At 39.5% G+C, this 27,703-nt stretch overlaps 2 protein-coding genes and 1 pseudogene across 2 annotated transcripts; all 3 read left to right on the top strand.

The window, feature by feature from the left end:
• Nucleotides 1-208: 208 nt before the first annotated feature.
• On the top strand, nt 209-2,845 carry LOC116247011 (uncharacterized). The gene is made up of 2 exons (XM_031618956.2): nt 209-477; nt 2,271-2,845. Exons 1-2 carry the CDS (start codon nt 278-280, stop codon nt 2,725-2,727), a joined length of 657 nt encoding a protein of 218 aa, XP_031474816.1. The 5' UTR covers nt 209-277; the 3' UTR covers nt 2,728-2,845.
• Nucleotides 2,846-4,031: 1,186 nt separating this feature from the next.
• LOC116249247 (disease resistance protein RPV1-like) lies at nt 4,032-14,923 on the top strand (annotated as a pseudogene).
• Nucleotides 14,924-15,447: 524 nt separating this feature from the next.
• On the top strand, nt 15,448-18,166 carry LOC116249291 (pentatricopeptide repeat-containing protein At2g13600-like). Its single transcript, XM_031622516.2, has one exon. It carries the CDS (start codon nt 15,638-15,640, stop codon nt 18,029-18,031), a length of 2,394 nt encoding a protein of 797 aa, XP_031478376.1. The 5' UTR covers nt 15,448-15,637; the 3' UTR covers nt 18,032-18,166.
• The last annotated feature ends 9,537 nt before the right edge of the window (nt 18,167-27,703 follow it).

Here is a 27,703-nt window from a genome sequence, read left to right as displayed (position 1 = left end):
TTTTTATTGATTGAACCCATTTCCTTATATATATGCAGAAAAAATTATATATTTATTATGCATAAAGTGACAGAAAAAACATATCAACGATTTTTTGATGGTAGTTATTTGGGATGAATTTACTAATCGTTTGTACTTTGTGAGGATTAGGTGCAAAAAAAAAAAAAAAAAGCTATAAAGAGTCCCGAATTGATGACTTAAAGCGTCGAGAAGAAGCAACATCTTGCGCTTTTTTTCCTTTCTAGTTACTCCGGCCATTTTCTGCGAGGCACTCAAGATGGGGAGGAACTTTCTCTGTTTATTTTTCGCGACCTTCTTAGCCTTCTCTGTCCAAGGCCTGGGAATCGAATCCCCTCAGTTTACCCTCATCCACTCGGAGTCTGAATTCGAAATCAGATTGTACAGGGAATCTTCATGGATGTCTGCGTTAGTCCAAGATATATCCTTCGAGAAGTCCACAAGGGGCGGTTTCCACAGGTAATTCATGGTCCCGTCCGCTTCTTTTCCTTATGGTTTTCTCCTTCGCAGAAATACCAATTTCTTCATTACTTTTGCGTCGATCCCATTGAAAATTGTACGATTGTTGAGCAAAGGAAGGAACCTTTTACCTGTTTTCAGATGGATTTTCTTAGAATCGGTCTTCTGTTTATGCTTATTTCATAGGCAAAAGAAGAAAATAATTTTGTTGGTAGTCACTTGCGTCCAGATGGGCGCTCTTAGAGTCGGTAATATGAGCAGTCCACCTTTCTTTCCTCATATTTAAAATGGTGCCCTTACTTTTTGGGTTCCCTTTGGAGGGTCGAATTGCTTGATCATTGTCTTCAATGATCTAGTTTGATGTGTAATTCTGTTGGTTCTGGTACTTGTTTCTTGTGTGCTTTGGTAATGAGGAACACGTATATGATTGTACGTTTAAACAGTCACTAGAAATTGCTTCCACTTGAACAGTGGTCGTCTATATATGGTTGTATATGAAAGTATACGTATCAGAAGAGAAAAAGGAATATTACAGAGAACATTTAGATGTATCGGCCTTTGGCTTTTTGACTTTTTGTTGTTTGGAATTTAACAGTTGGAGAAATTTTAGAATAGACCTGTAAAATTGCTTCATGAAGAATAGTGATGTGATCTTTTGAAATAATATGCACATAGTAAGAAAAAAAGCTGATAGTTAATGAGACTTTTCCCCAAAATGGGGCCTGGATTATTATTTTTTTTCCTGCCTCCCTTTCTTTCTTCTACCTGAGCAAGATTTAAAAGCCTTAGCTGAAGGGTTAAGTGCGTGAATGTCGACTTTTGATGAAACTGTTGGAAAGTGTTTCCTCTTTTCCTGATCCTTCTGTTCGATGGTTTGTTCTAATCAAGTACCTCCGGGAAACTAATATAACTCTAGTTAGAATTAATGTGACTCAGTATTTCTTGTGCTAGTAGTAGAATAATTTCGATGATAAATTGAAGGTGCGCTGACATTTGTGTTTATGAAAATTGAATAAGATACTTTCTTCTTTTACTAGATGTTGGTTGCTTGAACTTGAACTGGATCAATTGACAAAGTTTTTTCTGGACGAACACTTGCTTCTTTATCATGCTGGATCATTGTGAGAATTTTCAAATTTGAAATTCAGGATTCTCAATGTCATTCAGGAGTTCGGTAACTCATCTTGAATGTGGTCTTACCCTTTTCATATTGTGCTGACTGCTGAGGGTATGAGTAACGTAAGATTATCATTGTTGAAGAACCACCAGCTTGCTAACGTCCCAGGAAATTGCAAGTTTGTACAGCTTGTCTGATATACAAAGAAACAAGACATGCTTGAGCATTGACTTGTTATGGTTGATGAAACCGTGAATAAAGGTTCTAACTCCAGAAAAAGAAATTCAGGAGTTTCTCCTACTAAATTGAGATTGTGCATATAAGTTCTATTGCCTTCATAGCGGTTTTTACTCCATTTACTTTAGGTCGTGCAATTTAATACTTGTCAGTCATGTCATTTCATGAAGAAAAGAATCAGCACTCAGCAGCGTGGATCGTGATTGAGTTGTTGTATTCTTTGAAGTGAAGTTGGATGGTTATCACTGTGGAAGCCATTGCTGTGAACCAAGATTCACATCCATGTACTGGACGTTCACTCGTGTTAAGATTTGATTAGTTATTCAGCTGCTGTAAAGTCTGAAAGGCTTGTAATATTTGAACTTGATCAACACAATCCTCATATATGCCGTCCATGTATCTTTATACGAATTCCTGATGTTTTTTGTTCACCAAACAGGTTGTTTCAGTATATTCAAGGTGCTAACCTGAATTTCTCACGGATCCCCATGACTGCTCCAGTACTTACCAGCATTGTACCTGGATCTGGACCACTGTATTCCTCTGGGTACATCGTGAGATTTTACCTGCCCACGAAATTTCAGGAAACTCCACCACTCCCACTTCCAGAACTGGACTTGCAAGAAGAGAAATGGGAGGGCCGGTGCGTTGCAGTAAGGAAATTCTCTGGGTTTGCTCGTGACAGTAATATCGTGAAGGAGGCACAGAGCTTGGCAACAAGCCTTGGACGATCTCCATGGGCAAATTCAACTACTTTTGATGAAGACAAATATGCCTACTCGATTGCACAGTACAATAGCCCATTCAGGTTTATTGGACGCACCAATGAGGTGTGGGTGGATGTGGTTGGGCCGCAAGGAGGTTGCCCCACTGCTTCTAGTTTAAGTTCTTACTAATAGCTGTTAGCAATTGGGTCAGTGTCTGGTCTGTTTCTGTGTAATGCTCACACATCTATCGCAGGGGCTGTACATAAACAATCTATATTACCTGAATAACGAGTCTTTTAAAGTTTCAGTGTCTGAATGAATTACATTCTGTTGTAAAAACATAGTTATTCTGTTGTAAAAACATAGTTATTTCGGAAGAGACTCCTTTTCTCTCTTTTTTTCTCTCCGAAATGGAACGGCAGGGCCGGCAAGGTGCGAGGAAATTGCAGAGGACGCACCAACAGAACAGGTGCTCTATATGGTCCGTAATACACTTCGGGAATAGAATTACACTTCTCCCAGAGTGTCCGACCATCTTTTCACTTATAGGTGGACCATTTGGTTACTCGTAAAAATCCAACATCTCCAACCAAAGGTCCACAGGCAGGTGGTCTGAAAAGCAGATTATAAGCAAACTGTGGTGTCTGCCGTCATCTACGGAAAAAAACAGAACACCTCTTGAATGAATTTGGACTCTCAAAACTGATTGCATCATTATTTTCTTATGAGAATCTCCCAGAATACAATATAAAGTCAATGCTGCCAACTTAGAACCCACTACAACATAAAGAATAGAGATAAGTTGACTTTTGAAAAGTCGCTGCACGAAGAATATAATTAACTTGGCTTTTCGAAAAGTCCCTGGGCTGACATTCGTAATGCTGATATGGAGCCTATCTAATTCCTTTAGAAAAGTCGCTGGCCTGACATTAGTGATGCTGGTCCATGCGGTTCAGCAGAGAAAGGGACTGTGTTGCTATTAGGTGCCACCCATTAACGTCTCTCTTATTTAATTCCTTTAGAGGCTTATGCCCAACTCTTGTAAACCCATGAGAAGAATACGACTTGCAATTTCAAGATTGAATTGTGCTTATATATGAATTTACATTTATGGAATTGGCTACTTGAGCGTTACCTTGAACTATTGTATTAATCAACACTTCACCAATTGAGTGGGACGAGGCTAGGGAGTACTCTGATCACATGAACTGCCAATCAAGATTTGTATAAGATGTATAAGCTTCACCTTCCAAATTATCTGGTAAGTGGTCAATGCTACGAGACTTGAACACTATTAGGCTTTGGGTTGGGTGGAGGCAATGAACTACTGGTCCGACAATAGTTCGACGGAGTTCATCGACGCCGCTATCCGTGGAGAAGTCCATGTTAAGTGCAGCGAGAGAGTATTTATTATTATTAATAATTTATTATTATAATATTTTTCATTAAAGTGATGAGGTGTGAATACGAGTCACATCAGCACGTCGCATCGACAAAGCTGCGTTTCGTTTTCTGCCGCACCCTGCGTCCACCCTGGTGACTGTGGTTGAAGATGAACTGAATGCCAAGAGAGCCGTTGGTTTTGTGAAATGAGCATCGAACTTGGAAATGCAGTTATCAAGAATGGCGAAGCTGCAATTGGCATTGAAAAAATATGCGATGACATGGACTTCTCCACGGATAGCCGCGTCGATGAACTCCGTCGAACTATTGTCGGACCAGTAGTTCATTGCCTCCACCCAAAGCCTAATAGTGATCAAGTCTCGTAGCATTGACCACTTACCAGATAATTTGGAAGGTGAAGCTTGTACATCTTATACAAATCTTGATTGGCAGTTCATGTGATCAGAGTACTCCCCACCCTCTTTTCCCTGTCCCTGTTTTGGGGAGATCTGGTTTCTGGAATGACCACATTGACCAGTATCCAGGGCCACAGACGTGAGGGAGTGTCGCCTTTGCCAGAGTCTTGGCCGTCGTCGCCGTCATCGTCGTCGTGTTCATCACCAACATTGGGGAGTGATGGTGAGTTCGAGTTCGATGTGTTCCTCAGCTTTCGTTTGGGAGATGGCAGCAGCAAGGCCTTCACACAAGACCTCTGCGAGGCCCTCAAAGCTCACGACCTGGGCACATGTTTCTTCGTGGACAAGGAGAGTAGAGAGGAGTTTGGAAGTGTGGAGCAGGTTTTAGGAGCCATGGAGAGGTCCGGCATCTTCATACCCATCTTCTCCAAAGGCTATGCCGATTGCAGGGTCTGCCTCATGGAAGTCGCGAGGATGGTCGAATTGAAGCGGTTGGTGCTGCCGGTGTTCTACGACGTCGAGCCTCGAGAGGTCAGGAACCAAAGGGGATCTTACGAATCTGCGTTCAGAAAGCATGAAGAGAGCCAGGACTTGGACAGTAAGACGGTGAAAAAGTGGAGGGATGCGTTGAAAGAAACAGGCGAAATCAAAGGCTACGATATCCAAAACGAGGCTTATGGGTATACCTCTCTCTCTCTCTGTGTGTTTCGCCCTTTTTCTTTTCCTGTTATTTGGTTTCCTTGATACCATGTTGATGCTACTACACAGCAGCTAAGTTCGCTCTTTTGCTTTCCTTTTATAGGAAAGAGCACAAGCTTGTCCAATTTATTGTTAAGAGGGTTGTTGATGAAAGAAGCAAGGTCTCTCTTGATGTGGCAAGGTATCCTGTTGGACTTGAACCTCTTGCTGTTGATATTATGAAGCTGTTAAGCCTAACCTCCCGTGGTGTTCGAATGGCTGGTATATATGGCATGGGGGGCGTAGGAAAGACTACCCTCTCAAAGGCTGTCTACAATAGAATTTCCAGCAAATTTGAAGCAAGCTGTTTTCTTTCAGATATTAAAGAGGTAGCCAAACGACGCAATGGCCTCACGTCTCTGCAAGAGCAGCTCATACGTGAGGTTCTCAATGACAAAAATGTTTCTATAAATAGCGTTGACCAGGGAATAAATCTGATCAAGAGAAGGATACACTGCAAGCGGGTGCTGATCATTCTTGATGATGTCGGTGAAAGGAGTCACATCAGTGCATTTGCTGGTAGCCGAGATTGGTTTTCCCCAGAAAGTAGGATTATCATCACGACGAGAAATAAACATATATTAAACGTTCACGGGTTGAAAGAACATGAGACCTACCAGCTTGAAGGCTTAAATCCTGAACAGTCACTCGAGCTTTTTAGCTACCATGCTTTTGGGACTGCAAAACCCATAGAGAACTATGCAGTGTTATCTAAGGAAATTGCATCAACTACTGGCGGATTGCCATTAACCCTTGAAGTACTTGGCTCATTTTTTTTCGATAAGAGAAGTATTGAGGAATGGGACGAAGCATGGGAAAGGGTGAAGCAAGATCAACATAAGGATGTCCATCAAAGACTGAAAATAAGTTATGATGGACTTGATGAAGAGGAAAAGCAAATATTTTTGGACATTGCATGTTTTTTCAGTGGAAGAGGCAAAGCTAATGCCATTCATATGTGGAGGGCGTCTAACTTTTTTCCAACTATAGCACTTAAGGTATTCTTGCATAAATCTCTTATTAAGATTGACAGCAGCAAAGATGAGTTTCAAATGCACGAACAAATTCGAGAGATGGGTATGCATATAGTTTTGCATGAAAGCCTCCCAGAACAGCGTAGCAGGTTGTGGAAGGAAGATGAAATACTAGATGTGTTAGAAAACCACAAGGTAAGATATAGATTAGTTTTTGCTCTAAATCAGTTGATATAAGTAATATGTTCACGTAATACATGCTCATGTTCTAGAAGGCATGGAGGAAAATTCATCAAACATGTGAAAAATTTTCTGGTATTTGTTACTCAAGTGAATAATCACAGTTTAGTTTAGGATGAAGTTCTAATGGTAGAAGAATAACGCATCTTCATTTAGCATTAATTTTAGTCGAAAACCATCGCTTGGCCAAGAAGATTTAGGTCGAAAGTTACAGGTTTGACTCAAGTATGACGCATCATGAATGCACTGCATTTGACTAATAAATATTCCAGTATCACATGCAGGGCTCAGTACAATCTGTTCTGAGTACCTGCTACAAGATTACTCATTCTGATCTAGATTTGTTTCTGAAGCTCTAGCATTTTAGAATTTGGTTCTAGGTTGAAATGTATGTTGTAACATTAGTTTGTAGAATATTGATTTTTTTTTTCTTATCTTTTGCAGCCATTAATTTTGTTTTTCCTTTATATCTGCTATGCTTCTAGATTTTTTGGTCTCAATTTTGATGTAAATATTGTGACAGGGTCTTGATTTTGAATATGTGTTTGAAAAGCTAGGGGTTGGTTCATTTTTCTGGAAGCCCATGCTGAGTATAGTTTATGGGTATCTATCTAATATGACTTACTTCACTTCTAGGGCATAGATTATCATGTTGAAACATGAAGACCAGAATTCCTGTATGCAGGTACCCTAGCTGCTTTATTTGCACAGGACTAACTTCCATTTAAGGGATTGGCTTACATTACCCAAAATTGAAATTTGCTATTGGTGTACCACATGAATGTTTGATTTACTTGTTCAATGTACAGGGAACAAGGAACATAGAGTGCATGGCTCTTGATTATGAATGGTATAGTCCTAGAGCATATTTCAGTACAGAAGCTTTTGCTGCAATCACCCAACTTCGACTGCTACATGTTAATGCTGTAGACTTTGAAGGTCATTTTCATAACTTTCCTACCAAATTGAAATGGTTGCAATGGCATGGATGTATGTTGGACTCGCTGCCAGATGACTTACAACTCAAGGAACTTGTGGTTCTTGATTTATTTCATAGTAGCATTACCAATGTGTGGAGTGGTAACAGCTCGGGAACTATGACTAACAAGGTGAACTTCTGAAGGATGATATCCTCATACCTTATGAGCTTGTCTGTTTGTTGCAAATGAAACGTGCCTTTTCGTTTTGTCTGCTCTCTTTGTTAATAATGACAGAACTGGAAAATTACCCTGCAGGTATTTGATAAACTGAAAGTCCTGGATCTGACTGGCTGCAACCATCTTAAAGTCACTCCCAATTTTGATAGTGTTCCACGCCTAGAAAAACTGGTGCTTGATGATTGTTGTGCCTTGATTCAAGTTCATGAATCTATTTCACATCTTAAGCGTTTGGTCTACTGGAGTATGAAAAGATGCCAGTGGCTAAAGAAATTGCCTGATGATATCTTCAGGTTGAATAAGCTTGAAAACTTTGCCCTTGAAGGGTGCGTCTATATTAACACTTTACCTGAACAGCTTGGAGAGATGAAATCCTTGAAGGAGCTCAACTTGCGTGGTATCATGGTTCAAAGCATACCGGATACAGTTGGACTTTTGAGCAGCCTCCAAGCACTTGATCTCAGGGATTGCTTGGCGTTGAGTGCTTTGCCTAATTCAATTGGAAATGCAAATAATCTGAGGGTTCTTTACTTGGATAGTTCTGGAATCCAAGAGTTGCCTGATTCTATCGGGTGTTTAGAAAATCTGGAAGAACTGAAAGCAACACAGTGTTATACATTGAATAGTCTTCCGAATTCTTTAGGCAATGCAAGAAACCTTAAGAGGCTTTGTTTAGATGGAACCAACATCCGCTATCTGCCTGAATCAATAGGTCTCTTGGAAAATCTTGAGGTCCTACAAGCATCTTACTGTGATAGACTAGGAAGCTTACCTGCCTCTATTATACAACTGAAGAATCTACGAAGCTTAGATATAAAAGGTACTGAGGTTTCTGAACTGCCCAGGGATATTTGGAGACTGGATGACTTGAAGATCAGTGCTGATTTCCGCAAATTACGGAGGCGAGCACGCAAGGTGAATGATGGAAGTGGAACAAGCTAAAGACTTGAAAGGCAGTATGAGCAAAAGATATGAAGTGTTACACCCAAAAGTTTTAGTCCTGTATCTAAGAGTAAGTAATTTTGAGGGACTTGTAAAAAGTTGTAAGTGAGTTGACGTATTGGTTCTTAGCCTTTGTGAGTCAGTACAGAAGAATTTTGGGGACTGGTCTGGAATCCGTCAGACCAGCGATCCAAACCTAGTGTGCGAATTGGTCGGGTAAGTGGCATTGTACATGCTATTTTAAGCAAGTAACATATATATCTTGTGAGAATTAACTATCAGCCCATACAGGCCAAGAAGATTTAATCTGCTTAATCTGCTTGGTGTCGCTTGAGTATTATTCAGCTCCTTCATTATATATATGAGTTTAGTAAGTTGTGTTCATTTCGGCTTGGTGGTGTTCATTTCGGCTTTATGACTTTCGTAAGTTGTGTTCATTTCGGCTTGGTTTATGAGTTTAGTAAGTGGTGTTCATTTCGGCTTTATGACTTTAGTAAGTTGTGTTCATTTCCTTCATTATATTTATGGGTTTAGTAAGTTGTGTTCATTTCGGCTTTATGACTTTAGTAAGTTGTGTTCATTTCCTTCATTATATATATGAGTTTAGTAAGTTGTGTTCATTTCGGCTTGGTTTATGAGTTTAGTAAGTGGTGTTCATTTCGGCTTTATGACTTTAGTAAGTTGTGTTCATTTTGGCTTTATGACTTTAGTAAGTTGTGTTCATTTCGGCTTTATGACTTTAGTAAGTTGTGTTCATTTCGGCTTGGTTTATGAGTTTAGTAAGTGGTGTTCATTTCGGCTTTATGACTTTAGTAAGTTGTGTTCATTTCGGCTTGGTTTCTATAAGTTTGTTCAAAATTGATTCCCACCAATGTTATTCAATAGGCCAATGTTATCCAATAAACATATCGGCTTTATGACTTTAGTAAGTTGTGTTCATTTGGGCTTGGTTTCTATAAGTTTGTTCACTTTATGACTTCAGTAAGTTGTGTTCATTTCGGCTTGGTTTATATAAGTTTGTTCAAAATTGATTCCCACCAATGTTATCCAATAAACGTAGGAGGGAGAGATTTTGCTTAATTTTATAAAAAATAACCAAGGATTGAATCATGAAAAATGATAACTATATGTTTTGAACTGATGTAATCTAAGTCTTAAAACTCCAAGTCCTAAGACTCTATGTCGATTCTATAAACTTTTCAAGTTTAAAATTGTGATGAATGCTTATATGTTATTCTTGAATATTTGATTTCTTATTTTTGAATGTGTCGTTGATACACATGAATGTTCCTATGTATGAAGACTTTTTTTATATTTGAATACATTTTTCTTCATTTTTGATTTTATGTTCATTTTTTTAGATTTTTAATGATTTTTTTATTTTTTATTTTTTTTAAATTAAAAAAATTAATTTTACGATACACTACGCTATGTTTGCGGTACGTTACGATACGGCGTATAGGTCGGTTCGACTGATACGCGCTCAAAAAAACAATGAAGATAACGAAATAGGTAAACCCATCTTGGTTGGCTGCTTTGCTCTCTCGCTTCTTTTATGTACCACAGACTTTTGATGGGTCCACTGAGTTCGAATGAAGCCGCACAAACTTGTATTTTAGACGTACGGAAAGTCGAAACCTTAGAAACATGCGTACAATATGTCTGGTGAATTAACCGGAACATGCTGACATGCTGTGTGTTGCTTGTTCCTTATCAATCATTCTCTGGTTTCAAATTAGTTTCAATAAATATTGTAAATTAGACATATAATCATCAAGTCTTTTCTTCTGTTATATGAGCCGCTGATTGTTTAATGTTCAAGAAAATATATGTCAGAAAAGTACATATTTACAAGTATTTTTTGTTTATTTGATATATAATCATATCTGTAAGATTAGACTGAGGAAAACAATGTTAAATTATGAGCATAGAGATACTTGAAACGATCGGTTGTTTAATATTAGCATGCCAACCAGGCATATGACAGTATATGAGAAATAATCATCTGCTCAGGTATGGTAAGAGGGAAAGTCAGAAGGTGCCATCTACGTTATGTGCGACGTGTTTGCCTCGATTGGAACCCGAAAAATGGGATTTTTTTTCCAACTTTTAATTTAATATGAACTACTTCCGAAATTGCCGAGATCCAACTCGGATCAGAGTTATGGGTGACTGAAAAATTAATGTCTGAAAATGCACCAAGTTTTTTAAGCTGAGAACATTCTTTCCAGGATAGAAAAATCACAAAGGGTATACTTATCCATATTACACAAGGCCAGTACAAGGTTTTTATTTTTCTATTTTTTTCATTTTAATATTAAATTTTCAAATACTTTAATGTTTCTTTCAAGTTCATAAAATCCATAATCAAGAAAATAGGAGTCGATCGTGTAAAGATTGTTAATCAATACTGTGGTCATTAAACGAGCCATACAGACCATCAAATTGAAGGCAAAACAACTTGAACTGTGAAATCTAAAGTTGGAAATGCAGATTACTGTGACAAATATATATCCATTTGAGACAAGATCATGTCCCTTTTTTTTTTGGGAATCCAGATCCAAATCTCAATGCCCAAGTTGACTTGTGGGAAGCTGCTAGTGAAGGACGTTCCTCCCACTTTCTTTTGCATAGATGAGGAAGCAAAGAAATAGTTGACCTCTTTTCTTTCCACATCAGGTCTTTCTTTATGAGGGTTTTCATAAAGTTTCGAATACCAACTTCTCTTAAAGTTTTTTGTTTTTTTTTCATATGAGCTTTCTTCTTTCATGAGGGTCTTAATAAAGTTTCAAATACAAACTCCTCTTAACCGCAGGAGGTTAGACATTCAGTCCTGAACACAGAGTGCAGTTCCAGGGCCCGAAATAACCGGAATGCCTTTTATGATGAAAGAAGAACTCTCCTTAAAAGGATCGAAAGAAATTGAATACTTAAAACAAAAAATCAACACGGGAGCCTGCGTTCTGGCCCGCTTCCAAGCTGCTCTGCTTCTTAGCTTTCACTGAATACAGTGCCACAGTAAGAAATTTAAATGACGGTATGCACAAATACATAAATTTTTAGTTGAAGAAAGTTATTGTTTTTTAAATTTGTGTAAGTAGTATGTACTTGACATAATTATAGTATAGTTCTGGCAAAAGATTGTGTCTGTCAGTTAGGGAGAGAGAGAGGTGCCTGGTAAAAATCTTTATTGTTTAGTAACTGCAGCAAGCTGTGAACTTGGTTTGGTTGAATTAATCCCCAAGAGAGTGGATGTGAATTTGGAAATGTGAAAACGCGAGAATGATGTAATAATATTATGAAGATGTACATGAAAGATTGCAAAATATTCCTCAACGTCTTTGAACACACTAATGTGCACGACTATTATTAAGAAAAAGAAGGTAAACGTTCCGTTTTCTCTCCATAACATGATTTTTAGACATTAAGTTGCCGATATCAAGAGACAAAAGAGAGTGGACAACTTGACAATCCATTCAAGACAAAATAATGATAAGGCTTCACCAAACAAACAACAAATAATAAAAGAGAAAGGTACAAGCAACAAGGGAGAAAAATAAAAAAGAAAGCAAGGGCAAAAAACATGCAAAAACAGTAATTTGAGCATGAACAGAAAAAAAAAACAAGAGAACGGACCGAACAAGCAAAAGACAAGAGAAAAGGAGGGACCGAGGGAGCTAGTCAGAGGCGAATTCTTAGAAAAAGAGAGAGAGAGAGAGGGAATTCTTTGTGAAACTTTAGACGAATTTCATAGATGGAGTTGGTTAGATTGTTCATCAACGACAACAATATTTTGTTAGTATTCATATAAGTAATGTATGTGAGTTTGTGTGGGCAATTGCCACAAACTCATATCTGCCTCCGCTACTGGTAGGAGATACTTTCAAACTACTTTGCCTCTCTCTCTCTCTCTCTCTCTCTCTCTCTCCCTCTCTCTCGCTAGACATATATATATATATATATATATATATATATTATATATATATATATATATGGGGATGTGAAGCTTGTTTAATATTGTGACTTGGGGATTGCTCTTCTGGCTAAGAAGAAAATGAGATTTTTTAACGACCGGCAGGAAATTGAAATTTCAACATCACATGCACGCCTTTGTCGGCATAATCTGGTAGGCGTGGGCCTAATCCCTAACTTCTCGTTTAAAAAGTAGAGTCTAGAGATGTTACTTCCCTTTCTCCCTCCATTCTTCTTTCTTATAGAACAAATGTTGTTCGCAGGTATTTGATAGATTGAAAGTCCTTGATCTCACATGCTGCCAGCATCTGGTCACGACCCCAGATTTTAGTAACTTAAGAAATGCAGAAAAGCTGATATTTGATGGATGTCGTATGTTGGTTGAAGTTCATCAATCAATCGGTTCTTTCAAGAGCTTGGTTTGCCTGAGCATGAGACATTGTAGAAAGCTCAAAAAGCTACCAGATAATATTTGTAATTTGAGTTCTCTTCAAAGACTTGACCTCTTCTATTGCATTGGAATCTCTGCTTTGCCACATCTTTTGGGATATCTGAAGTCACTAAAGCATCTCAACCTCAGTTATACTAGAATAACAACTCTGCCTGAGTCTATGTCAAAAATGAAGAAACTTAATAAACTAGACTTTCATTGGTGTCGATCAATCAAGCATCTCCCAGAATGGATTGGAGGATTGAAATCATTGGAAAATCTAAACATATTAGGTACTAAAATTGAAAAGGTACCAAAATCCATTGAGGGACTAATCAATCTCCAGAGCATATCTGCTGGGTTTTGCAAATCACTGGCAAATTTACCCTATTCTTTTGGTAATTTGAAGAACTTACGGTATTTGGATTTGCAAAGCACGAACATGCAAGAGTTGCCGGACTCAATTGGATTATTGGGAAATCTTGAGAAACTATCATTATCAGGATGTTCCAATCTCAAAGTTCTTCCCTCATCCGTTGGGCTACTGAAAAATCTCAAGGAGCTAGAAGCAGGCGAGGATTCCAATTCTGGAAGAATTGGTGGTGTTACAGGACTTCCAGAAACTATTGGAAGCCTTACAAATTTGAGACGCTTGATATTACAAACTTGTGTGTGCCTATACAGTTTGCCCTCAAGTTTGACCAGCCTCTCTCAACTTGAGACACTCAATGTAGAAGGTTGTAAAGAGCTTCAACATTTCCCTCAACTTCCTTTTTCACTAGTCAAACTTTCTGCAAATGGTTGCGCTGCTTTGAAGAATATCTCAGGCGTTTTGAACTTGAAGAATTTACGAGATTTAAGTTTAGGTGGCTGCCATGAGCTTGTTGATGCTTCTGCTCTTGAATCTTTGACTTGCTTGGAAAATTTGGAACTCTGCCACTGTAACCAACTTCAATCTCTTCCTCAACTTTCTGGCTCTCTAATTGATCTTGATTTGAGTTCTTGCCATTCTGTAGAAAAGGTCTCAGCTGATATTCCTGGCCAGTATCGTTTGAAAGGCTCGGTTGAGTTGAATTTTGAAGGAATCAGTGAGTCTCCTCCTCTTCCACTATTGATGCAGACACCACATATGACACATTCCCCTGCTTCAGCTGCTTCTGGGCTAACCTTGTTTGCCTCGAACTTGAAAAGTCTACGCATATTGAATTAAGCAAATGTAAGATGTTTTCCTGTCTTCATATGCTCGAAAATTTGGATTGCTTAGAGAGCTTGAAGATCAATGAGTGTAGCAGGCTCAAATTTGTTCCTCGACTTCCTTCATCTTTATTGATGCTGGCAGCAGATGGCTGCTCTGCCTTGGAATTCTTATGTGATGTTTCAAATGCAAAGGCCTTGCGACAATTGCAGTTGTGCGACTGTAAGAAGCTTATTGACATTTGTGGCCTTGAGAGCTTGAACCGCTTAGAAGAATTAGAGCTACAAGGATGTAGCCGCCTTTCAGATGGCCTAAGGGAAAGAATTGAGGTAAGGAGCTTTCGTTCTGTAAAATTCTTTTAGGCGTTGCTTAGAGTAAAGTTGGTGAATTTTACCACCCTTCTCTTTTCTCCTAAATAATATACGCGCTAACTGTCTCGCAGGAGGAGAACTTAGAACGACTGTTCAAGTTCTCAATTGCGGGACAACCGGACCCTTCCAATTGTTCTAGCAAGCAGATGCGTTTTCTTCACCCTAAGAGGTTCGAATGGAAGAAGCTGAAGCTAGCACTCCACCAGCATCTCTTGGGGATCATGCTGGAAACAACCATTAATGTCGAAGTGAAGATAGATGAAATTTTGGTGTTCAAGACAGCACAGAAATTCATTTTGTCGAAGGAGATTCATATATTTCACTTTGACATAGATCCTCAGGAACATATCAGAGGAAGCTACACCATGGTATATGTGTCTACCACCCATGGTTTCTTGAGACGCGGTGAAATGGTATTCAACTGTGACGGTTTCTATACCGACTGTAAACCTGATAAGAACAGAGCAGCATCTCTTGATATTGAACTTGAGTTTCAAGCAGACCCAGTTGGATATCTATGTGAGGAAGACGTGTAAACTTGTACACCTTGAGCTGCTATTGTAAGCTACTATATTTAAGCAGTGAACTGGATCTAGAATTCTTCTTTTCATTAGAATCCAGTTCCAGATTAGAATCTATTTATCCCAATTATTTTGGTTGGAATTAGCCAAAAGAAGGTTTATGATTTTGTGTTGTAAGGAAAATAAGAACCTATACGTTAAAGTATCTATTAGAAACTTTATTTGAACTGAACAAATAGACAAGTATCTATCCACAAAAAAAAAAAACATATATTTGAAATCCAGTCCATATGGAAAAGAAGTTTGAACATGAAAGTTTATAATCTGAATGGTTGGACAAACAAGTGGCTTGGGATGATGTTTGTGGACCTATATTTTAGTCTTCAGTTAACTTGGATTGGATTGCCCCTAAATGGCGGGCCAGATTTGGGTTGCACATAGGATCTGGTATTGACATCACTTTTAGATGTTACATAAGCCAAAAACCGATTCACCAAATCAGTAGACCTCGATTCAGTGCACTAACCCAGCCCCTCCAAGAAATTTCAGTATCTAGAAGACCCAGGGTTGCATTTCGAGTTGAACGATATCTGGTCCATTATTTGTAACCATTAAACAATATAGATTTTTGTGGTACTTGGTGTACTCGTCTTATCCCTCAAAAACGGGGGAGTTCGCCGTCTGTCCAGTGCCCTACTCGGTCTGATTCTTAGATCGATCCAGGCCCAACTCCTACGGCTCATAGTTCTACGAGTCTCCTATGCCATGGACCAACATGAATGCCAGTTTAATTCGGTTCAAGCTCTCTCGGTTCTCCCTCCACAGAGTCCAGCACCAACCTTCACATTTTCTCCACTCTTCAGCACCCTCCTTTTATGATCAGAAATTCAGTTGCTCGAGTGTCAAGATCAAGGATGGCTTCAAGAGACTGTGTAGAACCGATCCACAAAATTTTAATGCCTACGCTGATGCTTGTGGGTCTTTGTTCAAGGCCTGTGCATCAGAAAGTGCCATCTCAGAAGGTAGACTCCTCCATGGTCATGTTGCCAAGATGGGTCTCTGTTCAGACACCTTCGTCTCCATCAAACTTCTTATCATGTACATCAAATGCAGCAGTACAATGGATTCAAGTCGCGCTTTCAATGATGTGCCTGGTTTTCACGTTGTTGCTTGGAATTGCATGGTTGCTAGCCACGCTGAATCTGGGCGCTTCGATGAGGCTCGCAAACTGATTGAGGAAATGCCTCAGACAAATATAATTACATGGACGGCCATGATCAGTGGCTTGATGAAGTTTGGTAGGGTTGGTGATGCTATGGAGTATTTTGAGAGGATACCTGAACAGAGTGTCGTTTCTTGCACTGCGATGATTAGTGGGTATGTGCAGAATGGTTATTATGAGGATGCGTTGATTGCTTTTTTGGAGATGGTTGAGCGTGGAATTATGCCGAACATGTTCACCTTTGTGTCTATTATCAGCGGATATGTTGGACTCCGCGCATTTGAGGTTGGGAGGAGCGTCTTAACGATGATTGTGAAACTTGGACTTGAACACGATCCTTCCATTTGCAATTCATTGATAACGCTTCATGTTAGGCTTAGGGAGGTTGATGTTGCCAGGAGAATTTTTGATAGAATGAGTACGAAGAATGTTGTGTCCTGGACGGCAATGCTTGATTCATATGTTGAAGCAGGGGAATTGGATGAAGCCCGTCGGCTATTTGATGAGATGCCTCATAAGAATGAGATTTCATGGAGTGCCATGATTGCGAGGTACTGTCAGCATGGGGATCCTGCAGAAGCTTTGGATCTTTACGGGCAGATGCTTTCTTCTGGCTTCAACCCAAACCTGTCAACGTTATCGAGTTTGCTGAGTGCAGCTGCAAGCTTGGAATCTCTGAACGTTGGGATGAAACTCCATGGTTATGTTGTCAAGATTGGGATAGAAAATGATGTCTTCATAGGTAGCCCACTAATTGACATGTATTCTAAATCTGGAAAGACTAGGGATGCGCGTCAAGTGTTTGAAATCATGCCTTACAAGAGTACTGTCTGTTGGAACTCTATGATAACTGGTTACAGTTACAATAATGAATTAGAAGAAGCAACGAAAATGTTTGATGAGATACCAGAGAGAAATATAGTCTCCTGGAATGCAATAATTGCGGGATATGTACAGAATGAACATTGTGAGAGAGCATTGGAAATTTTTAATGAGATGCAATTGGCAGGTGCAATTCCAAACATGTCTACTTTCTCTAGCACTCTTCGTGCTTGTGCAAGCGTAGCATCATTAGAGAAAGGATCAAATTTTCATGGAAAGATGGTGAAACTTGGCATACAGTATGGAGTTTTCATGGGTACTGCTCTCCTGGACATGTATGCAAAATCTGGGGATATCACCTCTGCAAGGCAAGTGTTCAGGAGAATGACGGAGAGGAACGAGATCTCTTGGACTGCGATGATTCAGGCTCTGGCAGACAATGGGCTTGCAGAAGAATCCATTGACTTATTCGAGGAAATGCAGCAAGAGAAAGTAATTCCTACTGAACTAACATTTCTGGGTGTGCTTTTTGCATGTGCTCATTGTGGTTTGGTAGAGAAAGGATGGCATTACTTTAAATCTATGCAGAGTGTGTACCACATAAAACCCAGAGGAAAACATTACTCGTGCATGGTTGATCTTTTAGCTCGAGATGGGAGGCTAACTGAGGCTGAAGAGTTTATCAACGCAATGCCTTTTCAGCCAGAGGCTAATGCTTGGGCAGCTCTTCTGAATGCGTGCAGCATTCATGGGAACGAGGAGATTGCAGAAAGAGCTGCAATGCGACTCTGGGAATTAGAGAAAGAAAACTCAGCTGGGTATATTTTACTGTCAAATATCTATGCAGCTGCCGGCCGGTGGAATGATGTTTCAAGGATTAGAAGATTGATGAAAGAGAAGGGCCTGAAGAAATCACCAGGCTGCAGCTGGGTTGAGGTTAAAGATCAGGTCCATGCTTTCTTAGTCGGTGACGAGGGCCACCCACTGTCCATCGAAATTTATAGGACCCTTGACCTTCTAACCTCAGAGATGATGCTTTTGGAGGAAGCAGGATTCATGGATTTGAAAACAATAGATAGTGACACACAAGCTAATGTTGAATTGCATTGAACTTCATAACATTGCGCTTGAGCAGCAGGCTTCTGTTTTGGCAAGTTCTGGCCTGTAAGCTTCATTGGCAATTTATTTAACAGATGGTTGATAAAGAAATTAACCAGTGAGATGATGATTACATCCATGTGAACAGCTGGAGTTGGTCATGAAAACGGTAAGAACAAGTTTCTTTCCAAAGCAAGAAATCTTGTTTAGCGCCCATTTAAGAAATGACAGGATGGTGATAGGTCGACAACCAGAATATGTGCGTTGAGGTGCATCAGGAAGCAAGCTTTTCTTCGGAATCCTAGAATCTACATTATCTTGTTTTAAAATAATATTTACATGATTCTGCCAATAAAACCCAAAGTATAGTCGGCACCCCTTTATGACTAATTAAGGCGGCTTAGAATTTAATCAAATATACGAGCGAGAGTGATAGGACCTCGCTCCGGAGTAGGCCTAGACCCCTTCTTACAACAGGTCCTATCCCCAAGATCGCTTGACCTTGCTCATCTTGTAGTTCCAGTCCTTCAACCCTGGCTCGACTACTCTCGCCGTGTTCATGCACGCTCCTAGGAGGAGGCTTAGGTAGACCCGTATCAGAGAGTGAGAGGGAGTGAGAGAGAGAACTACAACTATTTGGTTCAGAAATAACAATCAGGCTGCTTGAAATCCTTTTAGAAAGTAATTTAAACAAAGTTGTAACAGGCTAACATGTTTGTGAATAATAGTTTAGCATAAAGCATGCTTTAATAAAAAAATCAACTTTTTTACTGTTAAATTTTTTTATGTTATAAAAGTTATTAATTTTTTATTAATAGATGACTCATTTAAACTCGGCAAACTACTGATTTAGTATAAGTGCCATTAAGTTATCATAAGATCATATTTATTACCGTCAGGTCAGATTATGCAAAAAGTATTTTAATAATTAGACTCCAAAGCGTATGAACTCATCAACTTACTGTCGACATAACCATGCATCTTACCAAACTAAGAAAATAATGGATCTGAACATCTGATAGTGCAAACAGAGATACCCAATGAGCTCAAGTTCCTTCCTCTTTGCATTTAAGTGAAGAGTCAAACACTCGTCAATTAAGTTAAAGACACTCGTCAACTATAGGTGGTGTGCGTCTTTTGCAGTTTTGATGAGTAGCGACTAATAGCAGAGCTACTTATTGGCTGGGGTGGGCCATTGTCCACGCCAGTCCATAAAAAAATTCATTATATTGTGTTAACTTTGTTATGATTCTAAAATTTCATGCAATGCACACACTAAAGCAGTGCCCCACGCATGAAAATTCTTGACTCCGCCACTTGTAACGGCTATGAAAATCAAATTAATAACGCGAATCCGACCAGCGATGTTAGGTGACATTCTAGATAGTCAAGAAAATATAATAAAAAACTAAGGGGTGTCTAATTGTTTAAGAGTCACCAAAATACATAAAAAACTAAGAGGTGTCGATAAAAAGGCTTAAAGCGGGGCGGCAGCGTCAGCATCCTGGTAAGATGCTCAAGTCAGCGCAGACTTGTTCCATGGCAGGGTACCGAGATCTAGAGGCGCTCAGCCCTGCTTGAGAAGCTCTCACAGAAGGGCGTCGAAGAGGAAGAAATGGAGAAAAATGGCGGATCCTTTTCGGCCACCGGATTTCAGTACGATGTATTCCTGAGCTTTAGAGGGAAGGACACTCGCCACACCTTCATGCGCGATCTCTAGAACGCCCTCCGAGACCATGGCATCCGGACGTTCAGGGACACCGAGGAGTTGAAGACGGGCGAGCGGATAGCGCATTTGATGCACAAGATTGAGGTGTCGGAGGTGTTCGTAGCCGTGATCTCCGAAAACTACGCCGAGTCCGAGTGGTGTCTCCGGGAGATAGCAAAGATGGTGGACTGCGGGCGGTGGATAATTCCGGTGTTCTACCGAGTCGAGGTCGGCCATGTGAAGAAGTTGGAAGGGAAGTTCGGGGAGGCCTTCAGCGGGCACGAGAATGCAGGCCATGTGAATAGATCGTTGATCGAATCATGGAAGGCTGCTTTGAGGGCAGTTGGTCAGAAAATTGGGCATGTGGTGAAAGAGTACTCCCTCTTTCTCTTTCTCTCTTCGATGGATTGAACCCAAAAGTTTAAAGTCGGCCATTTCTCAGTTTTCAATTTACTATAAACGTTTTTAGTTGGGAGTTCTTATTTTACTACACCTTTCGATGGCAAAACCTCGTCAGAATCAAATTTATCGAAATATTTACTAAGCAAAGTGACAGAATTGCAACGACCAAAAGAAGATCAATATGGCAACTATTGGCAAGGAAATAAAGTTGGGCAACGGTCATCAATTAACGTATACATTGTTTATGGAAATTTCTCAAATTTCCTTTCCTTTTAATATTCCCTTGATGTATAAAGACAAGTGTATCAGCAGTGGTGAATATATCATCATATTGGTCTCTCTTGCTCGTGGATGTAGGCTGCAAAGCTGAACCACGTAAACCGTGTGCCATTCTTTCTCTCCACCTCCTTCTTTTCTAATCATTGTCTCAGTTTATCATGGTATCAGAGCATAAGAAGATCATATGAGACAAACACCATCAAGCTTCAAACAGTGAGTCATTATGGAGCAAGAAAGGGAAACCAGGAATGACAACGATGAAGCCACCATCATTCAAACCAGCGATGGGTCGATGCATAAGATTGTCGTTCATGAACAAGGTAACCCCAATCTCAAAATTACTCACACCTTGCTTGATGGTTTCAACTATTTGCCATGGTCTAAGGCAGTTACACGATTTCTTAGTGGAAAATCTAAGTTGGATTATATTGACGGTAGTATAAAAAAACCTGCCATTAATGATCCAAAATACAAGGAATGGAGGTCCACCAACGACACTGTAGCATCTTGGCTCATAAATTCTATGGAGCCCAAGATCGCAACAAGTTTTACCTTCTTAGAAACCGCCGAAGAAGTTTGGCAAGGGGCCAAAGACCTTTATGGAGAACAATACAATACTGCCCGTATGTATCAATTAGCACAAAAGAAGGGTTGCTTGAAAAAAGGAATGTCATCTATTAGTGAATATCTTGGTACATTTAAAGCAATATGGGATGAGATGGACATATACTCACCTCTTACTACAGACCTTACTAAGGCCAAAAGGCAGCGTGAACAAGATCGCATCTTTGAAATTTTAGCCGGCCTGCCTAATGATTATGAACAACTTCGTAGTCAAATACTTATGGCCCATGATTTGCCTTCTCTAGCATCAGTTTTATCCTTGCTTATGCGTGAAGAGTCCAGGCGTAAGGCTATGGGAATGCTGGCTGACGGTTATCAAGAAATACCCAATGAAGAAAAATTGGCTTTTGCAACAAGCAATAATGCTTATTCTACCACCGGTGAGAGGTCATTCAAATACAAACGTGAGGACTCTAGGAAAGTCAAGTGCACTCACTGCAAGAGGAATGGGCACTCTCGAGATTCCTGCTGGTTCCTTCATGGGAAACCTGAAAAAGGGCAGAATTCTTTCATTAGAAGCATGGCTCGCAATCAAGAAAAAAGAGATCACAACTCCAATCAAGCAAATCATGCCACGACTTCATTGGAAAATCAGATCACTTTGGACAAATTGGCTGAAATGATTAAAGAACTTCAAGTCCAAAGAACCGCCGGCATCGCAACCAACTTGGGGAACAAAGGTACAATCAAATCAGGTATGGCTCTTACTTCTGTTAATAACATTGATGGTCAAGATTTACAATGGATAGTTGACTCGGGAGCAACAGATCACATGGCCAATAAATCTTCTCTCTTAAGTTCCTATTGTCATTCTAAAGATATTGGTCCTGTAGCTGCTGCCAACGGGGCTCCAATAGCTGTCAATGGATCGGGTAAAATAGATTTTTTTAACAAAAGTCATTTAAGCAATGTGCTTGTCATGCCTAACCTTACTAACAATCTCCTATCAGTTGCTAAAATTACAAAGGAATTAAATTGCAATGTAGTATTTTCTGCTACTAATGTTATTTTTCAGGATCGGATGACTCAGAAGACGATTGGTGAAGGGCAACTCATCCATGGACTCTATCAAATAAGAACTATGAATCATGCATTGAACGTGAATCATGCCAACAATGGAGAAATTTGGCACCAAAGGATGGGACATCCATCTTCTAGAATTTTAGAATATCTATTTCCTAATCTTTGTTTCAATTGTAGAGAGTGTGAAATATGCAAATTTGCTAGAATGACTAGACCTAAATTTTCTTTATCTGATTCCATTAGCCAAAAACCATTTGATTTAATACACTCTGATGTTTGGGGCCCTGCGCCTATTGATTCTATGGATGGATTTCGTTACTATGTGCTTTTCATTGATGATTTTTCTAGGACCATGTGGGTCTATTTTATGAAAAATAAGTCCGAAGTGTTCTCTCACTTCAAAAATTTTTACAAAATGATTGAAACTCAATATGGACTGAAAATTAAAAGTATTAGATCTGACAATGGCACTGAATATAAAAATCATGATTTCAATTTTTTTCTTGGTGAACATGGTATTAGACATGAGACGTCTTGTGTGGATACACCTCAACAAAACGGTATATCTGAAAGGAAAAATAGACATTTACTCGAAGTAGCAAGAAGTTTCTTGTTTCAGATGAATGTACCAAAAAATTATTGGAAATATGCTATTTCTACAGCATGCTATGTTATTAATAGGACTCCGAGCAAATTGTTGAACTACCATAGTCCTATCAAGCGTCTCATGGGATCTCAACCTAAGCTCGATCATCTTCGGGTGTTCGGATGTGTTGCATACGTGTGGCAACATCCATCAAAAAGAGACAAGTTAAGTCCTCGATCTATTAAATGCATTTTTGTGGGCTATGATATGCAAAGTAAAGGGTACGTTTGCTATAACCCTGTCTCTAGAAAAACTTTTATTTCCCGTGATGTGCAATTCAATGAATCTCTCTCTTACTTTAACGTCAATATAGATGGACAAAGTCAGGGGGAGCCCACTAACTCAACTTTGCATGATTATGATGACTTGTTTATCACTGTGGTTGATGTACAGGGAGCCAATAATGAGATTCATGCTGAGAATGAAAGCCCCACAAATGATCAAGAACTTGCAACTACTACCGAAGATGTAGAGAACAACTCAACACTTCTCAGAAGATCTGAGAGAATTAGGCACGCTCCTTCACGCCTAGTAGATTATGAAACCTACCCAATCAACAAATATGTGTCCTACAATCAAATTTCCAACAATCATGCCAAGTTTGTTAGAAATCTTGATAACATTCAAGAGCCTAAGTCATTTCAAGAGGCTCAAGAAGATCCTAATTGGAGGAAGGCTATGGATGAAGAACTTGAAGCTCTAAGGCGAAACAGAACATGGGAGGTTGTCACCGCACCAAAAAACACAAACATAGTGGGGTGCAAATGGCATTATAGAGTAAAGTACAATAGCGATGGATCCTTAGAGAGATACAAGGCTCGTCTAGTGGCTAAAGGGTTCACACAGACTAAAGGGTTGGATTATGAAGAAACATTTGCTCCTGTCGCAAAGATGAACACCTTGAGAATATTGCTTTCTATTGCTTGCAACTTGAATTGGAGTCTACATCAACTAGATGTCAAAAACGCCTTCTTACAAGGAGAACTCAATGAAGAAATTTATATGTCTTTACCACCAGGTCACCCAGATGAAAGGAAAGGAAGAGTCTGCAAACTCAATAAAGCTATATATGGCTTAAAACAATCTCCCAGAGCTTGGTACATAAAGTTGAGTCAGGCATTGGAAAAATCAAGGTACCACAAGTGTCACTCAGACAATAGCTTATTTGTCAAAAAATGTGGAGAAAACATCACTGTGGTCTTAGTTTACGTAGACGACATAGTTGTGGCTGGAAATGATACAGAAGGCATTCAGATTCTGAAAGACTACTTAAAGAAAACCTTTGACATAAAGGATTTGGGAAAACTCAAATATTTTCTTGGTATTGAAGTTGCTCAATCGTATAAAGGTATTATGCTATGTCAAAGAAAGTATGCATTAGATATTTTAAAGGAGACTGGAAAGTTAGATGCTCGACCGGCAGACACTCCTATTGAACCAAACCTCAAAATTGGACCTTGCGATGATGAACCTGAAGTTGAAAAAGAAAGGTTCCAACGACTTGTGGGTAAGTTGATATATCTATCAGTTACTCGTCCTGACATCTCTTATGCTGTGAATGTCATTAGCAGATATATGCAAAGTCCAAGAGAATCTCACATGAACGCAGTTGATCGCATCCTCAGATATGTGAAGGGTACTCCAGGGCAAGGACTCTGGTATAAAAGAAACAAAAATATTGACATTGTTGGTTTTACTGATGCTGATTGGGCAGGTGACATTAGTGACAGAAGATCTACCACAGGATACTGTGTTTTTGTCGGAGGAAATCTAGTATCTTGGAAAAGCAAGAAACAGAGAGTGGTGGCTAAGTCTAGTGCAGAAGCAGAATACCGTGCAATGGCATCTGGTGCTAGTGAGCTCACATGGACTAAGAACCTTGTTGAAGAAATGGGTTTTAGTATTACCAAGCCAATGGATATGTTTTGTGACAACATGGCTGCAATACACATATCTACAAACCCTGTATTTCATGAGAGAACCAAACATATTGAGATCGATTGTCATTACATCAGAGAGAAAGTCATATCTGGAGAAATTAGAACTCCTTACATTAAAGGCACCGATCAAGTTGCCGATGCCTTAACTAAAGGAGTCAGCAAACTGAAATTGAATATAGCCACTAGCAAGTGGGGATGTCACAACATGTACGCCCCACTTGAGGGGGAGTGACAGAATTGCAACGACCAAAAGAAGATCAATATGGCAACTATTGGCAAGGAAATAAAGTTGGGCAACGGTCATCAATTAACGTATACATTGTTTATGGAAATTTCTCAAATTTCCTTTCCTTTTAATATTCCCTTGATGTATAAAGACAAGTGTATCAGCAGTGGTGAATATATCATCATATTGGTCTCTCTTGCTCGTGGATGTAGGCTGCAAAGCTGAACCACGTAAACCGTGTGCCATTCTTTCTCTCCACCTCCTTCTTTTCTAATCATTGTCTCAGTTTATCACAAAGATTCTGTTTTTTGGGGTTTATTTGCGATCTAAATGAGTTGTTCTTAGGTAGGCCCACTATTTTATCACTTGATCATTAGATTCGTAATTTCTCAAACAAAAAATCCTGTTCGTTTCAAGGAGAAAAAAAATCCATTCAAGGGTTGGATTAATTTCCTGAGGGATTAACCTTTGAGAATCCTTTCTGGAGTCTCTATCTTGGTCTCTGCCATGTTTGTTTATCCTCGATCTCGGATTCGATGTGATTTGAAGTCCGACCACTCCTCGAATTGAAATTCTGTACTGCAATGCTCCGCTGGATTAAACAATTGACTGGCCCGCACTAGAGTTCAGACCAAACTCCGATCATTGGTGAGATTGAGGGGATCGGTGGTAGGATCCCATCGCCTCATCGTGTCCACCACAGCTGTGAGTTTGCATGCTAATTTCAGATATTGCTTCAGCTTGCTGCAATTTGATGTTCTGCAACGTTGACACTGCAGTTCTGAGGTATCTTACATCAACAAAATTGTGAAGGAGGTCAGTCAACGGGTGAAGATTCATGATGACATAGGCTATTCCGTTGGAATCGATGAGCGCGTTGACGAAATAACACAGCTATTGGCTCTTGAAGACAACGGCAATGTCCGCATTGTTTGCCTATATGGTATGGATGGCATCGGAAAGACAACTCTCGCCAAGGCCGTCCGCAATCGCATTTCCGGAAATTTTGATGCTTATTCTTTTCTTGAGATGCGTAACAAAAAAAAGGAGGATCTCTGCAGCTGCCAAATGCGGTTACTCGAAGACATTCTTGAATATCGAGAAGATATAACACTAGTCAGCAGCGGTAAAGCCCTGCTTCGCAGAAGACTTCCATGTAAGAAGGCACTTATTATCCTTGATGATGTGAATCGCGTGGATCAAATGGACGCATTGGCTGGAGATCCGGGTTGGTTTGGACCTGGGAGTAGAATTATCATGACAGCCCCCAGCCCTGCGATGACTACATATCTAACCAGGAAATGGGTACATAATGTCTATAAAGTTAAAATATTGAACGAAGAGCATTCACTTGAACTGCTTAGCTATCACGCCAAGGGGAATCAATCTGAACCAGGGTATGAGGATCTTTTGAAAGACGTCGTAAGCTATGCACGACGCACGTAACCTGCCCTTGGCTCTTAAGATTTTGGGCCGCTTACTGCGTCAGAGAGATAAATCATTATGGAAAGAGTCCATTGATGCTTGGACGAAGTCTCCCCCAGCAGAAATCAACAAAATTTTAGAGTTGAGCTACAGGGAACTTCAAGATGTACACCACCAAAGCGTATTTATCGACATAGCGTGCCTGTTTATTGGGGTGAATGAAGAAATTGCACGCCACAGATGGCAGAACGGTATCGACGCAATCATAGAGCTCTCGAACAGGTGCCTAATAAAGATAAATCATGAGAATAGGCTTCAAATGCATGATCTGATACGAGAGATGGGGATGGAACTTGTTCGATAGGAAAATAAGTATAGCAGGCTGTGGAGCCATGATGATGTCATTGAAGCATCGCATAATGAAGAAGTGGATTTTTTTTCACTCCGGCAGATCTTTTGTCGCATGGCATGTCAGTACCAATTATTTTTGGACAATTTAGGGGAAGGGTTTTGCCGTTGGCCTTGTATACCCTGCTCACCGTAGGTCCATAGCCCTGCAACATCTAAGTGAGATTACCTTTTATTGGTCATCAAAACTATCCAGTTCAGATAGTCACAAAAAACCTGTTATTAGAAAATGAAATGCTGTCTAAAACTTTTAAAACATATTTTTTTGAAAAAACATGTTTTTTTGTATTTTTTTCATGTCAAACAGTTTTTTTTTATTTTCTATTTTTTTACTTGTTGTAAATCTATTTATCTTTTGTTGGTTGTGCTATGATTTTCATATTTATTTTATTTTCCCTCATTTTTAGTTTTTTTTTTTTAAATACCATTTTCTTTATTTTTTCAAACCTAATATTATAATTGAAAAAAAGTCTCATCGTATAAAATTATGAGACGTTATTTGTGACTATTATTAGAAAATGACACAGGCTCTGCTAATGTTAATTTTACAGACATTTTTTTGTTAGCTTCGTCTGCTTTCTCGACATTATCTGCTTACTAATTCTGAATATTCTTGTAGAACATGAGACTTGTGAAAGGCATCAATCTTATGAATGATGTTGGACAACAAAGTACAGCCAGCCACCTAGAAAATTTGAGGATACCAAATCTTGAAGTTCTAAGATTCAAAGGCAACAGCTTCTGTTCCGAACTCATCCCTCCTCATTTAAAATGGATGGAGTGGCATGCTTCCCCTTTGAATTCATTTTCTAGTCTCAAACTCGAGGAGGTGGTGGTACTTGACCTGTCCCATGGCAGGATTATTCGACCTTGGAAGCCATCTCGGAAAGAAAGTCAAGTCGGTAGTAAGAGATTTTTTTTTTCTGCCACCTTGTATAGATGAATCGCTGTAAAAATATTTTCCTTTGTGCTGACAGGTTTTTAATAAGTTGAAGGTCCTCAA

The sequence above is a fragment of the Nymphaea colorata genome, chromosome 2 (assembly GCF_008831285.2).
Source record: "Nymphaea colorata isolate Beijing-Zhang1983 chromosome 2, ASM883128v2, whole genome shotgun sequence".
Taxonomy (NCBI): domain Eukaryota; kingdom Viridiplantae; phylum Streptophyta; class Magnoliopsida; order Nymphaeales; family Nymphaeaceae; genus Nymphaea; species Nymphaea colorata.
This window is presented reverse-complemented; position numbering and strand designations above follow the sequence as displayed.

Coding starts and splice junctions, on each gene's coding strand:
- LOC116249291 (XM_031622516.2), top strand. CDS start 15,638: ATGCCATGGACCAACATGAATGCCAGTTTAATTCGGTTCAAGCTCTCT.
- LOC116247011 (XM_031618956.2), top strand. CDS start 278: ATGGGGAGGAACTTTCTCTGTTTATTTTTCGCGACCTTCTTAGCCTTC. Junction 478..2,270: donor ACAAGGGGCGGTTTCCACAG/GTAATTCATGGT, acceptor TTCACCAAACAG/GTTGTTTCAGTATATTCAAG.